We start from the raw sequence: 16,305 nt of genomic DNA on the forward strand, positions 1-16,305 counted from the left end.
TGAAATAACCGAGTCACTAACCTAGTCCACAAGTTAAGTCCACAAGATTAAAACACAGCTTCAACCTCCTTCAGCTGCACCCCAGGCACACCGAGAAGAGAGGGATAAGGCAGAGCCCCAGTTCTCAGCGCTGACCTTAAATGAGAATGTCCCTCATCCAGAAGTCCAAATCAGACAAATGAAACTCAGAACCCCAGGACTGGCAGAAAGTCACAACCAAAATTTCAAGCTCTGAATGTTCTTTAATGTTCAGCAACTGGCGGATAGCTCACTAGAGAACTCTTTTTTTTCTCAGACCGTAACACTTCAAGAGATACCAAAGGCCAGTCCAGAACTTACAGTTCTGGCTCCCAGGCTTTTATGTTGTCACCCTAACAGTGGCCATAATTCCTCATAATGGGATTAGGTTCCCCTTGCTTCTGTTTACAAAATAACTGGTTGGCCTGAGGGAGGAGTTAGGCAGTTTAAAGTCATGGTTTAATTTCCTTTGTAATTGCAAGTTGATTGCTAGCATAAATTACCTTGCATACATTTTGCCTCTTGTGTCAGCCATTTCCTAAAGTGGATAATCTTAAATTAAAAGAATGTTATCAATCGAAAGGCATTGCTATGTTGGAATCTCACAAATCATTCGTATCAATTATCAGCCTAGCAGACTTATTAAAAAAAAGAAAAACACCTTGGATGTTTTTACATTAATGTTTGATTTATTTTAAAGATGGACTAATACAACCTTAACCAGAAAACTTAAAGAAATTTTCTTAATTTCAAGGGATATGTTTTGTATTTTTAAGGAGAAATACAACTGCAAAACATGCAGCTGTATTTACATGCTTTCTGCCTTCCATGTCTCAGAACCCAAATCCTCTAAGAAAACATAAATTCCCTTTTTAATTCCTTAAATTTCCTTTAAAAAATAAGAGTGATTTCATAACTTCCTTGATGAAGGGAAAGGAAATATTTCCTTTTATATTTCCCTGATGTACCTCAGCATATATTTCATTCTCCCCGAGTCCTAAAGACCACACATATATGCCCAAGGGCCACACAAGCAAGGGGACAACACACACCTTAAAAGGTAAAACACTGTGCTCCAGGCAAGCGTTGCACAGGAAAAGCATCTGGGGAGTTCTGCATTCAGCCAGGCTGAGGAGAATGACAAGGTGGATGAATTCTTCTAGTCTTTTGGATCCTTCTTAGCTTACTTTGCCAGTGTCCACATGACTTTTCTCCTGGACTGCTCTCTCCGACAGCCTCCGTGGCAGCCTGTGCAGACAGCTTGCAAGAGAAACCCCTTCACAGGTACCTTGCAGAGTGCTTGTAGAAGTTGCTGTCACTTGGTGCTCCAGCTGTGAGCCTTTCTATTCGCGCCACCTGGGTGATATTAATCTCACCTCACTTCAGATACCTCTGTTGTAGATGGATCTTAGCCAGTCACTGCTGTTGTGGTCAGCAGAAAAGAAACAGGTACAGTTCAGCTGAGCTATCCTAGATACCTACTAAGGTGAACCCTAGAAATATCCAGTCTATTTTGTAGGACAGCAGTTTGGGATAACTAATTCATCTGCAAATACCCGTGTGACAGACCTTTGTGACCGGGTATGGGGAAACATTGCTGTCTCTGACTACTGCAAACCCTGTTGAGGGTCTGTGACTCCTGTTGAAATTCCCTACAGCAAGTTTCTAGTTTCTAACCTGAGAGAGGAGCCACAGAGCTGAATGGAAAACCTGTACACGTAGATAGGAAAATTACATTTGTAGAAGACTAATCAGGGATGGTCGTAATGAGGTGTGACCTCACGCCTCTCTCGCAAAATAGCCTCACACCACTCAAGATTCTACACATTTACACATTCCAGACCTCCCCATCATATCTTACCCAAGCTGCTTTCAAGTGCAGCTGAGCCTTGGGATAAGGTGTTGACAGGTTTGCACATGTTTCTTGAATGAGAAGCAGTAACACTGCATATGACCCAAAGACATCCAGAAGCAGTGGTGAGGAGTTTAAAAGTGACTGCTTGTCTCTGTGAAAGCTGGTATTTTAAGCTCACTCATTATTTATTAATTGTGGAGAGGTGCAATGTAGTGACACTTCACTCTGAGCATTCCCTATACTAACTTCTAAACTGCCAAATTTCAGAGTCCCTTCTGCCAAACAGGTGTGAAACCAGCTGCGTTGTGCTGTGATAAAAAGAAAAGTGGGTGCAACAGGTCTTCATTACCCAGTCTGAATGTTCAACCAACCAGAAATAAGTCACTTTGACCTCAACAAACCATATATAGCTAAAAATAAAAGAAAACGAAAAGATATATGCATTATCAGGGTCTTGTGTGATACTTTTCAAGGTAAGGCATTGTACACACAGATGAGCCTGTTGGACAAACACACCATATCCTGTTGTTGTATTATTATCAAGGCTCTTCCTTACAGTGCTTTCATAAGGCATTGCCCAGGATATGTAACAGGAAGGAGTAGGGGGCATTAAAAAAAGCTATATTTTTTCCGTTACATAAATAAATGTCTTGTTTTTCAGTCTTAAATCAGAAGTTCAGAGTTTTTGCAGCACCATCTAGTGTGACTAAAGAGGCTTTACTCAACTATTCAGAAACTCCAGCCTGTTCCTTTTTTATACTTGCATTCCTTTTTAATCATCATCTCCTTATAGTCTATTGGCTGAAAGTCTTTGGGGCCAACAAGCTGTTGAAGAAGGTTGCCTTTGGTGCACACAATAGTCCTTTTTATGCTTCTTTCTGAACAGCATGAAATCCCTCAGCTTTGCAAACTGCCGAGCAGAAAAACTGCAGAGCTTTCATCAAGCCTTGTTATTAATGAATTGCCTCCTAGCTAGTGAGCTGTGCCTCTGATCTACACCTTGTTTTGAAATAATACACCCTGCAAGCCAAGAACAGATGCGTGTTTTACTGGATATGAAGGATGTTCTCAGATGTAGGCATACCTGTCAACGTTCCTACCAGGAAGTGTTACTGATGATATTTTCTATAAGACAGCATCTATACACTCAGCTCTGTGCCAGACACATGCAAGACTTTGTATGCAAAATATCCTTCCTGGCCCAAGGATGTTGCTGGCAAACAAAATTCAGCCTGATTCCAAGCCAGTTAAGATGACGTTCATCTTTTCCTAGGCTGCCCTGTCTAAGTTTCTCTTTGCCTAATTAGGATTAAAACTGCTTTATTTTCTTCACCTACTCATCCCTGGTTAAAAAATCCTGGAGTACTTTCACCCAACTGAGCCAGTGTGCAGAATCAGAAACATTTCAAAAAAGATTTCCCATATAATCTCTTAAAATCATATTTTTGACCAATAAAAAAATAAATCTCCCTCATCAGAATGTCTTTTTCTGAATTCTTTCACTTCACCAAGAGCTGTACATCACTGACATCAAAAATGCTAAAGATTTTGAAATGAAAGCAGCTCATCTGCTTCTTACAGCACATAAATACATACTATTAACTTCTATGATGGTTGGAAGAGATTATCCCATTGTAGGAAGATGGAAACAAAATGACATAATACACTCTATAAAAGCAATGATGGCATTTTTTGTTCTTAGCCATATCTGCAACTAACAGAGTCATAAAATATGCAGTTTTTCCTCTCTCATTTGAAGCTGAAGGAGTTTGTCCTCCGCTTACACAGCGGCATCTTCTTCTCTAATAGGATTTCTCCAGTGAGCTGACAGAGTCGGGGAGCCAGCACAGGTTTCTTTCTTCTGTACTCTGTGTACCTGAATGTTTCTCCTGTTCTTACAGATGTCACTGTTGTTGAATCTTCATTGCTGAACCACCGCAAGCTGGAGGATAAAGCATCACTGGTTTATCTCTAAGACACCTTTAATCATCCTTTCTTTTCCTTGATAATTTCTTCTATAGAATTTCTCTTGGAAAACTGGTTTGCATAAGGATAATTCGTTTCATGAATCATAGAATCATTTAGGTTGGAAAAGACCTTTAAGACATCAAGTCTAACTGCTAACCTAGCACTGCCAAGTTCACCACTAAACCATGTCACTCAGCACTACATCTACATGCTTTTTATACATCTCCAGGACCAGCAACTCAACCATGTCCCTGGCAATCTGTTCCAATGCTTGACAACCCTTTTGGTGCAAAAATTTTTCTTAATATCCAATCTAAATCTCCTCTGGAGCAACTGCAGGCCATTTCCTCTTGTCTTATCACCTGTTACTTGGGGAAAGAGAGTGATCCCTGCCTTGCTACAACCTCCTTTCTGGTAGTTGTAGAGGTTGGAGCCTCCCCACAACGTCCTTTTCTCCAGGCTGAACAACCCCAGCTCCCTCAGCCACTCTTCATAAGACCTGTGCTCCAGACCCTTCACCAGCTTCATCCAAGGGAAGAAGATTCAAAGAGACTGCTCAAAGGAGACAATGTTTGTACTGTCATTCAGACAGCCTCTTAGCTACCAGCATGGTTAGACCCAGAAAGTATTGTCTCATCTCCCAAGAGACAAATCCAAAAGAGCTAGCTACAACTCTGAAAAAGGTCTGCCATAAATACCTGTAATAAAGATTGTATGTTTACTCTCAAAACTGAAATTTAACTACAAAAAAATTCTCAGAGTGACTTATGACATGGCTTGACATCATCTCTAGGAAAATCATCTACCAATATGCAAAAACTATTCATTTTATTCTAGAACATAAAGTCCTACTTTCTTATGATATTACATTCTTGCCTGTAAGCATCCTATTTTTATTATCATAATTAGATCATATTTTCCAAAAACATGACTTTTGGGAAGTGGTTCTACAGGATCTAGAATATGTTGATAAATATCAGTTAAAATGCCTTAGTGATTTTCTGTGTAATCAGTGAATATATTTATTGCTGCCACCCAGTGGGCTCATTTGTAGGCTTTGGCTCACCATACTATAATTTAATACATCATTGTTTGGTTAAATGATTTCACCTTCTCCATCTGAAGGAGTGTGATTTATTTTCCTCTTTCAGTAGCCACTGAAAATGAATGTTTCAAGCTAACAAGCTGTGGTTGACTTAAAGCATATCATCCTACAAAAACCTTTTCTTCGTATTTTTAGTGTGGGAACAGCCCATGGAAGGCAGCATACGCATGAGCTTTAAGCTAAACTACATATGAGATTACCTATTTTGCCTTCTGCACCTCCCTGCAAAGCCCAAGGCAAATACTTTGTGCTATTTAAATGATAAATATTCTATCAGAACTAAGAAGTTGTTAAAGATGTTACACGGGGGGAACTCTTTCCTGAGAAGTGCTAATATTTCTGACCCTCGCGTAACTTGCACAGGGGTACTCTTGCGCTTGAAGTTATGCACTTGGCAGAAGATAAGCCAAATGCAGAAGATAAACCAAACTGCAACCGGTTTGCAGTTTGTCTTCCTTACCTGCAGCTCTGCTGGTGTCATCAGAAGCTCTCAGCACACCTCTGGAGCTGGCCCGTATAGAACCGGAGTGAATAAATTGGCTCTTAAAAATGGGCTGCTGTGTTAACAGCTTCTACAATCTGTATAGGTGTTATGAATAATGAAATAAGACACTGGCAATGACAACACGTTATTGAGGAGCTGTTAAGTGCTGCATTATGATTTCATTTTAATGCTGCTCCTGGATGAGAGAGCTTGCACGCCTGTGCACGAGGAGGAGGAGGGAGAGAGGGGAAGCTGCTTAATGTTCTTCTTGCTGACCTATATTTTGAATTTAGCTACCTGTTTAATTTAAAGCATGTTATTTCCAGGAGGACTGGCCATTTGAGGGAGCGTTATTCTGCCCTTAATTTCTGTGCACTCAGAGGTCTTGTCGGGCTGGACAGTGGTAAAACTAGGTGCCAAGAGTGAAGAAAAAGAAAATAATCCTCTTACACATTCCTGTGTTATCCAGACCTAGTCTGTAACACTGCAAACCAAGGCTCTCCACCACTGTAGTTGGCACAGGTTAGGTGGTAAAGCTCAGGAGAGGGCAGGGTTAAGAACAGGCAGAGTCTTGGCTCAAACCCGAAGAATCTGTAGCTGGGCACAAATTATCTTCCAACCTTCTCATAAGATAAGGTTGGGGAAAAAAATGCACTACAAGCCCAGCACCTTGGGATGAGCAGGTTGTGCATCAACCCCCCAATCAGGAATTCTGTGCCAAAAACCACTGTCCCTTTTTTACTGACCCTAGTGGGGGTACTGCAAAATAGGGTAAGACTCTGCAGAAATAACGGTGAAAGAATTGGGCCTCTGTGCTTTATAGAAGCTAAATAAATCTACTTCAAGAAATCCAAAGTATCTGGAGGTTGAAGTGGAGGAAGATATTACATCTTTATACAATATTGCTCATCCTCAAGCACAGCATGGGCACAGATGCAGGGGAAAAGATTTATTCCAGCAATGACAGTGGAACCACTTCTGTAACCAAAGACACTAGGGAATGAAATCACCCTTATTGCCCATCAATGGAAAAAAAAAACCCTTTTGCTTCCTGCCTATAAAGCTGTTCACCTTTGATGCTACAGCAAACGACCAATAAATCACGTGGTAAATGTAATTTCCTTCTACATTTTTAATATTTCTTCATTCCCTGCATGAGCCTCAGCTGGAGGAAAAAACAAGAACTCTCCAGAGTTTACCAGTTGGAAGTGCTACAAAATTGATTTTACAGAAGGTCACGATTCAGTTTGTGGTTTTTTCATCTTTTCCCCAAACAAGATATAGGACCAAAGCAGCACATGCTGGGAACCTCAGATCAGACAAGAAATATCACAAACTGTTAAAATTGAAACAAAATAGAATGGATTCAAAATTCCCTTCAACACAGGGAGAAGTGAAAAAGACTAAGTAAGAAGTTGTTGAGGACTTCATAGTTACTTCTCCATCATCTTCAAAATGAATCCTCTATTCAGCCTCATTTCAGGCTCTTGGCCTCAAAACTGATGTTTATTGATCTGATCATTTAAATTTCCTTGTGTCATGACAGCCAAATTTCACCAAATAATGCTGAGTCTCAGTTGAAAGCAGATCTCTTTCTTTTAAGAGAAAATGTGCAAGGTGGCTGTTGTACATACTGGGGAAAATAATTGGAGAATTCATTTGTATCCAGGGCAAAAAAAGTAATGACATTAGTAGTCTAACATAATTCTCCACATTCACAAATATTTCTCATACTGTAAAGCGAAATAGAGTTCTATTGTCTGTGTTCTTTTCTTCTTTCAATCTCAAACAAGGCAAAAACATTTCAAAAATGAGACAAACACAGACCTCTCGACTTACCTGTTGACACTTGAATGGGTTTCTATAAGCTGTCAGGTGTCTGTACTTGCCAAAATGATGAAAAAAGACATCTGCTCTTTTGATAATAACGTTCTCTATTTCTTTTTTTGCCACAGCTCCATTCAACCCTCCCAATGCTGCCGACAGTATGGTCAAATTTGATGCCTATGGAGATGGGATAGGACGATACAACGTGTTCAATTTCCAATACACCGGAGACAGATATTCCTATGTGAAGGTTGGTCACTGGGCAGAAACCCTGTCACTTGAGGTAGACTCTATCCACTGGTCCAGGAGCTCTGTCCCTGTCTCCCAGTGCAGCGACCCCTGTGCTCCTAATGAGATGAAGAACATGCAACCAGGAGACGTCTGCTGTTGGATTTGTATTCCCTGTGAAACCTATGAGTACCTGGCTGATGAATTTACCTGTGCGGACTGTGGGCCTGGAAAATGGCCCACGGCTGACCTGACTGGCTGTTATGACCTACCAGAAGACTACATCAAGTGGGAAGATGCTTGGGCAATAGGTCCTGTTACCATTGCATGCCTGGGCTTTATTTGTACTTTTATGGTCATTGCAGTGTTCATCAAGCACAACAATACCCCTCTGGTCAAAGCCTCTGGCCGTGAACTGTGCTACATATTGCTCTTTGGGGTCTTCCTGTCTTACAGCATGACTTTCTTCTTCATAGCCAAGCCTTCTCCAGCTATCTGCACCCTGCGTCGCTTGGGACTAGGAAGTTCCTTTGCTGTCTGCTACTCTGCCCTTCTGACAAAAACAAACTGCATAGCCAGAATATTTGATGGTGTAAAGAACGGTGCTCAAAGGCCTAAGTTCATCAGCCCCAGCTCTCAGGTCTTCATCTGCCTGAGCCTCATTTTGGTACAGATTGTGGTGGTGTCCGTGTGGCTTATCTTGGAGGCCCCTGGCACCAGGCGGTACACTCTTCCTGAGAAGAGAGAGACTGTCATATTGAAATGCAATGTCAAAGATTCCAGTATGTTAATCTCCTTAACATATGATGTAATCCTCGTAGTCTTATGCACTGTATATGCCTTCAAAACAAGGAAATGTCCAGAGAACTTCAACGAAGCCAAGTTTATCGGTTTCACAATGTACACAACGTGCATCATTTGGCTGGCCTTTCTCCCCATATTTTATGTGACATCCAGTGACTACAGAGTAAGTCTTTGGATATCTGTTTCCATAAATCATGTGCATCAATTTAAAGGACCGTGTCGTCATTCACTAAAAGCTTCTTTCACTTCATTTGTTCCCCGGATCCCTCACAAACAAGCTCTGTTTCAATGTTAATGTCCACCTAAGCATATTGCGAAATTTTAGCTTATTTCTGACAAAGATGGTCTCCTTTCAAACTGAACATGTCCAGTTAGAGGTGGAAGGAACTAGTACTGTCAGTCTGATTGTGACAGAGGTGTAGAGTATGGATTAAGTATTCATACTGATACATCAGTATGTGAAGTCGTAGCCCTAACAGAAAGATCCAGCAGATCATGAGTTAGAATGAGTCATAATGAGTTATTTGGTGGAGGTGGGCCTTAAATTAAAAACGGAGCTAACTATTCTCCTTCTGCAAAAGAATCTGCCATTCAAATATGGTATTTTCTTCCAAAGAAAAATGATAAGGGAAGAAATGCAAAATTTCCTATGAAACAGGATTGTTTAAAAAAAGAACATAACAAAGGTTTTGCTTGAATATAGAACTTTCTATTCTTTCTGCACTTTGTAGGAGATAAAACACATATCTCACTGAGCAGAAAACATTGGCCAGCCTTCACCAACAAACTTAAAAAACATTAACTTGTTTAAATTGTCACAGTGTTGCAAAGCTTCAAGTTCAATAAAATTGTATTTTTGGACAGAAGGAAATTGTCTCAGAAAAAGATTCAGATCTGCTCCACTGGAAATCTCACAGTTATTATGATGTGAGAAGTGACTGCTGGAGCTGGACGTTACAGCAGTTTGCAGTGAATTAATTCAACTTTCTGCTCAGAAGAAAGGTAGATTAACTTAGTGTGGTATTATTACCAGTAGTATATACATGAAATAGCATGTAAGCCCGTGGAGGTAATAATGTCACTTTAACATACTTTTGGTGTGACCACCCTGGAACAGTATATTTAGTACTATTTTTCTCAGCCAAGGAAAGGTACAGAAAACCTCAAGAAAACAAGGATACATAACAAACGACGCAGTAAGATACGCAGAGTGACAGTAAAAGAGCTAAATATATTTAGTCTAGACAAGAGTAAACCCAGGGAGACGTGATCACAGGCTATAAATAATTTCAAGGCAACAAAAAGAAGGAAAGGGATCATTCAGTCTCAGGAGAAGTTAGAATGGCGAGTAATGGATTGAAGCTAATGAAGGAAAAGTTTAAGACAGGCACTGGGGAGCCGCTCCGGACACCCAAAGTAATCAGGAAGACAGACATAGAAGGAGGGTAATATCTGTGCAGACAGTCACATGAGTGGGCAGCACAGACACTAATGGTCAAGAGGAGCATGACTTGATTGCTCAAGCAGCATTTTTCAGCCTTATAGCCTGAGTGGGATTTTCAGAAGCAACCATAGACATTTAATTTAAATAAGTATTTCCAAATAAGCCAACTCAAGTCCTACCAAACCAATAGAAAATGCTTTGACACCATTTTTGACATTTCCATGACATGTCAGGAGCTTTTGGAAAATTCCATATTAGATGCCGAAACTTCTGGGGTGGGTTCCTTTGAAAAGCCCATATTTAATTTCCATGCAGTGTTACTTGTTGACTCTGAATCAGCTTGTGCCATCCTAATGTAGACCAACACTGGCATCACCAATAAACAAGCTTAGAAACAGAATAGTAACAATTAAAAAAATAAACATTGACTGGCTTGAGATTTTACTATTAGGCACAAACACGGCTTAGGATTCAACCTTCTGAAAAAAAAAAAAAAGGACAGCTCCTGGAAATGTATCCAGAGATTTGGTGTTGACCTCAGTGTAGTATTTAAAAAACAAAACCAAACCAAAACCAACCAAACAAAAACAAAACAACACAAAACAAAACAAAACAACCCAAAAACTGTAGTTGAACATAATATTCCCTACCCATTCCCTACCAACTTTGAAGCAGAAAGGTCCCTGTACGAATCCTATATGGCATATGCCAGACAGCATGTTAGATATGCTGGGGTGGTGTGTTACTGTGTGTTTTCCAAATTCACAGACCAAACAACCCTGCTATTTGACTAAGGCCTTCCCTGCTCTGAGAAGGGTTTTATGGTACAGCTCTGCCTCCTGTACACACAGGCTTCTTTTTCTGCTAGATTAAGCTTGCTTATATTGGCAGGATCACTCTCTTCTACCTGAATTGGACAACTTTTACCAGCAAAAGGAATTCTGGGGGAAGGATGATTCAGTCATGAGCTCAGCTGCAAGATTCTTCCGTACACAACATGTCTTCACATAATCACCAAGGTTAGAAGCGACCTCTGGGGATTGTCTTGTCCAACCTCCCCTGCTCAAAGTGGGGTCACCTACAGCAGGTCACTCAGGGCTGTATCCAGTCAGGTTTTGAATATCTCCAAGGATGAAGATTCCACGACGTCTGTGGGGAACCTGTACGAGTGTTTAAACATCTTCTTAGTTTTTTTATGTTTAAACAAAATGGCCTGTATTTTGGTTTGTGCCCATGGCCTCTTGTCCCGTCACTGAGCACCACTAGGATGAGTCTGGCTCATCTGGCTTCTTTTCTTCCCTCATCAGGTATTTACACGCACTGGTAAGATCCCCTTGAGCCTTCTTTTCTTCAGGCTGAACGGTCCCAGTTCTCTCAGTCCCTCCTCATATGACATTTGTTCCAGTCACTTAATCAGCTCCATGGCCCTTTGCTGCACCTCCTCCAGTATGTTCATTGTACTCATGAGCTCACAGCTGAGCATAGCACCACACATGTCTCACCAGTGCTAAACAGCCTTACTAAAGTCAAAATAAATAATATCAACTACTTTCTCATCACCCATCAAGCCAGACGTTTCACTGTAGAAGTCTATCAGGTTGGTTAAGCGTAATTTCCCCTGTGTAAATCCACACTGACTGTGTGAATCCATGCAAACCTCCTGCCACATTTGCTTAATTTCCTGCCCATTGGGACGGGCCATTCTGAAGCCTGGATGAGGTGATTCTTGAAAAACAGCCAGCCTTCCTGGACCCCTCTTCTCTCCAGCACCATATTCCATGGCATTTTTCATAGAAGGTGCCTGAACAGGTCAACCTGCTCTTCAGGGTGGTAATCTTACTTTTTGCCTTGCTTCCTCTAAGGATCCTGAATTCCATCATTTGCTGGTTGCAGCAGCCAAAGCTTTCCCTTCCTGTCACACTCCTGACAAGCTCTTGCTTCTTTGTAAGTACAAGATCATGTGGAGTGTTTTCCTTCATCAGTTCCTCAATCACTCTTTTTAGGGAGTTGACCTCAGTGTGCTCCAAAACCTCCTGCGTTGCCTCTGCCCTGCTGTATTGTCTCTCCAGCAGGTATCAGAGTGGTTGAACTGCCCCAAGAAGACCAGAGCCTGTAAATATGAGACTTTATGAAACTGTCTGAAAAAGACAGCATCTGCTTCTTCCTGATTATGCAATCTATAGCAGACACCCACCTCAATGTTGTCCACTTTGGCCTGCCTGCTAATCCTGAACCATAATATATCAACTGTCTCAAGACCTGTTGCCAGGCAGAGCTCCCTTCACTCCCGCTGCTTTCTCATACAGAGTCCAAAGCCCTCTCCTCGCCCTGCTACCAGGGCACTGACCTATGCTGTAATTGCAGATCTCTAAGTAGAGCAGGAGCCATCTGCCTGCTGCCACAAGTCACAGACTTCCAGCCTTCCTCATCATGGTAGAATCCATTTCTCAACCCAATAAGCATAGGCTGCCTAGTTCTTCTCTAGTACAGACCAGGGTCTTGTACCTGCAGAGCGTCAGAGAAGATCCAGTCCACCTTCTTCACATCATGTCTGATGCTGCAGAGTCTGCTGACCTCCTCCCGAAGCTCCTTAACATGGCAAGAGAAATCCTCCGCATCTCCTGCAGAGGAGAACATCTCTCCCAGCCCCCGTGAGAGGCTCCAAGTACCCCTGCAGCCCAAAGTGTATCCTCCCTCAGGAGCTCAGCCTGGGTCAATTCTGATATGCCAGGGATAGTTGCCCCTGTGGGCACTGAGGACCATGCCCTGTGGCACCCCATTGCTCTGCACACAAACAAAGCCTTCAGCAAGGATTCTAGCCCTCTTCTGTGCTCGCTTCTGCATGCACCTGAACATTTTAGCTGTCCAGAACTTACAGAGGGCTCTTCCCAACACCTGCAACAAGAGTGCCCAACCGTATCTAACTAAGAGTCAGCTCAGACAAAAGCTCCAAGCTTGTCAAGGACATCTGATAGAGCTCCTTAGGAGCTGCTGGAGATTGCTAGAAGTCACAGCCTCCTGCAGCAATCCTTTCCCACAGCAGCAAGGCACTCTGACATTCTTTAAGTGTTCTTAAGAGTCCTTCAATGTTCCCAGAAGTCTTTCCCAGAATGTCTAGAAGATCCTAAAGCAGTCTGCTGCATTTCATGGCTGACATTGTTAGCTAACTGTCAAAAAATTTAAAGAAGAGCTGCTGTAAAAGATAGAATTCTCTGTTGCCATTGATTTTCATGCAGAAATCTACATCAATTTCATAATCAAAGAGGCAATGAAATCTGATATGATTAAATAAACACATATGACATAAATCCACAACATCCCCAATATCTAGCACATTTAAGGGAATTTTCAATCTGATCACCTTAGACAAAAGCTTAAGAAATGCAGCAATAACACAGGAAGGAAAAGTCTGGACGTTAAACTGGCTATAATGAAATCAGGTGTCCAATGTTCCTACTGTTTAGGCAGTTTCTCCCTTCATTTTCTTTAGGAATAATTCTGGCTGAAGGATCTTGCCCCCCCTGCCAGTCATTCCTGCCTGGTCTACCAGGACTGACCCTGTTCTGCCAGCACACCAATGCCCATGAGGCTGGGTTACACATCGAACCACTGAAGTGACCTGGGTTAAAAGGACCCCTGTGGGATGGAGCTGTTTTTAACCCAAATCGTTTCATTGATTGAGTGCATAATTATGTCAGCACAGCTGAGCTGCTCCAGGAGGCACAAACCCTTGCAGAGCAGGGTTGGGAGGAGGGCACGGATAGTGAAGAGGACTTACCTTGAAATTACTACCTTTGTTTATTCTTGTTTTATAAGAAAACTGCCAGTTCGGTTTTGCCAGTTCAGGACCCACCCAGAACCATCTGCGGAGCCCTGTGGTTTGAAATGCAAAGAAGGGAAGGAGAAAGTGCACCCAAGGTGTCCCTTTCTCATATTGCCCCTGTAGGGTCTTCCATATTCACTCACCCCATGCAAGCTGAGCACTTTTACATGGTGCTTGTCACATCTACCTTGGGTAAAGAGTGATTATTATATGATCACATTAATTATACTCACTGCTGACAAAGCACTTGGTGCTCTGTGTATATGTATAAAGCAACAAAGTCCACTACCTACTCTATTTTTCATTTTGCACCAATTATTTCTGACAAGGAGATATGAGAAGCATTCCCATGGAAGAAGGCTAATCTCCAAGGACTGCAGGAGTGTAACTAAGGAAAAACGAGCCTTGGATGTATAATCATTCAAATTAAGCAGGAGAGTTTAAAGCAGTTTAATTCAACATCTTAATTAAGGAATCTGCCTGGAAGAAAATAATATAAACTGAAAATGAGGCAGCAAACTGGCACCTAGTTATACCACTGAACAAAAAGGAAGAAAGATAGTGCCAGTAAAGTTGCACTAACAAATTCCCTAAGGCAACTACTCTAAAATCCTGCAGTCTTACAATTAATTTCTCAGCCCAAAACCTTCTGTCTCAAAGTCAGGGCACCTATCAGGCCCAGTCTAACAAATGTCACCGGCTCTTAAGTTTATTCCAAATCATGTTTGTGGCCCTGCGAGGGATTATTCAAGCTCTGTGACTAGGTTTGAAGCTGGAGGCTAAACTGGTTTTCAAATGGATGATCTACACGAGGTATCAAATGTTAACCCACATAAAGTACAGTATGTGCAAGCTGGTTTCCCCTTTTGCCCAGTTGTTGCATGACAGGCATTCCAGAGGATTTAATGATTGATTTAGAAATCAAGGGCATGAGAGATGAGAGAAAGGGAGCAGCTCTATCCTTTCTGTGCTAAACTGATGGAGCAAACAGTCAAGCTCCCCTTGGTAAGCAGAGACACAGGGCACCATCAGCACCATGCACCTCACTCATATGATCCTAGGGTTGTGAAAGCTAAGGATGCTACAGATGTTCCAAGCCGGAAGATCTGTACCAGGGCAAACCCCCAGGACAGTGGTTCCTGCTGTTGTGTGATAATGCTGCTAACATTCTGCGTTTCAGAGTTTTCCATACTGAAACACAACGCTTTGCACCCACTCTCTCCTAGGTGCAAACCACCACCATGTGCATCTCTGTGAGTCTGAGCGGCTTTGTTGTGCTGGGCTGCCTCTTCGCGCCCAAGGTGCACATCATCCTCTTCCAGCCCCAGAAGAACGTGGTCACTCACAGGCTCCATCTCAACAGGTTCAGTGTCAGTGGGACCGGGACCACTTATTCCCAGTGTAAGTAAAAGAACTGCGACCTTTCTCTGTGGGGTTGTGCTGAGTTTGGGTAAAGACAAGATGGGCATTTTACCAGCAACAGAAAGACCTTTATAGGCTGGGGCTGTGAATTCGAAGCATCAATTCAATTGTGTCTGGAGAGAAAAGCTCATCTCCCTCCCATGGGAATGAGCTCAGAGCCTGCTCTGAAGCTCACTGAGGTCAGCAGAAGGCTTTTGGTGGGTTCTGACTCCATCCTGCTGCACAAAGCAAGCAGAGCCCATCGCTCGCTGTCACTCTCACAGCAGCGACAGGAGCAGATTGCCCTGGAGTATTCCTGTCACAATGACATGCCAACAGGACCTGGGCCACAATGCAGCATGCTCTCAATGGCTCTTATCTCCTGCATGATAAGAAAAGGCTCCCGGTCTGCAGCAAATGCATACAAGGGATGCCATAAACCGTATCTGTATTCAGAGTGCGAGCAATACCCTTTGTAAGTGCCACAGCCAGGAGAAGCAATCAGTGCTCTGTTCCAGGACAGCTCAACTACTCTGCCTCCCTCTTTTCCTTCATCTTCAGTCTCTTCCTCCCAAGCAAATTCACATCTGTGATTTTGATTTGAAGCTTGCATTCCTCTTCTGGGTGAGGAAGAACTCGCTTAGAGTTTTGGGTTTTTTTTAATTAAAAAAAAAAAATCACCTGTATGGGTTGGGTTTTTTTAGCTTGACTAGTCAAGGATGGGAGAAGACACCACGTTGCTCATGGAGCTCTGCAGACAGCATGTCTAACCTGGAAAGCTAATTGAAGAACACACTACAACTAGGAAGAGGCAAGGAATAAAAAAATAGAGGAAAGGGGGGACACAGAGCAAGGCTTCCCAGCATGTTCACGCTAACCTGGTCTCAGGATTTGGAGTATGACCTAAATTTCAAAATTGGCTAGAAACTTTTGGCACTTCAGACAGAGCACGGAAGGAACTTGGGACCCCACAGTGTATCACATTGGCAGGGATTAGGAAGTAAAGGCAAGTAAGTCCCATGAGATTATTTTCATCTCTTATGAATTTTGTATAAGTGGTCTTTCCAAGTTTTTTAATACTCTCATACTGTGGAATTAGCTTAGTCAGAAAACATTTGGATTCATGGATACTTTTGTATAGGATTGCATTTTGAAATTCGATTTTTTATTATAAGAACTGGATAATACATGTGTGTGCACAAGCATGCTACAACTGAAGACATCTTCAGTGCATATCTTTACAATAAAAGCCTACTTTTTCAGGTTTGTGAATAGCTTTGAGACATTAAGGAAAGTATAAAAATCCCGATTTACAATCTCTTGCTACTTCATTGTTTAGAAAGGTGGC

At 42.1% G+C, this 16,305-nt stretch overlaps 1 protein-coding gene across 8 annotated transcripts in view; it reads left to right on the forward strand.

Annotated features, from left to right (window-relative positions):
- GRM3 (glutamate receptor, metabotropic 3) overlaps positions 1-16,305 on the forward strand; it is a 112,451-nt gene that overhangs the window by 91,635 nt on the left and 4,511 nt on the right. For all 8 annotated transcript variants that reach the window (XM_014964035.1, XM_014964036.1, XM_014964034.1 and 5 more), the window contains 2 exons: positions 7,386-8,452; positions 14,783-14,957. In XM_014964035.1, coding sequence (XP_014819521.1) covers positions 7,386-8,452; positions 14,783-14,957 — 1,242 coding nt within the window. The remainder of the gene's footprint in view (positions 1-7,385; positions 8,453-14,782; positions 14,958-16,305) is intronic.

Source organism: Calidris pugnax, unplaced genomic scaffold (genome assembly GCF_001431845.1).
Source record: "Calidris pugnax isolate Ruff unplaced genomic scaffold, ASM143184v1 scaffold44, whole genome shotgun sequence".
Classification (NCBI taxonomy): Eukaryota; Metazoa; Chordata; class Aves; order Charadriiformes; family Scolopacidae; genus Calidris; species Calidris pugnax.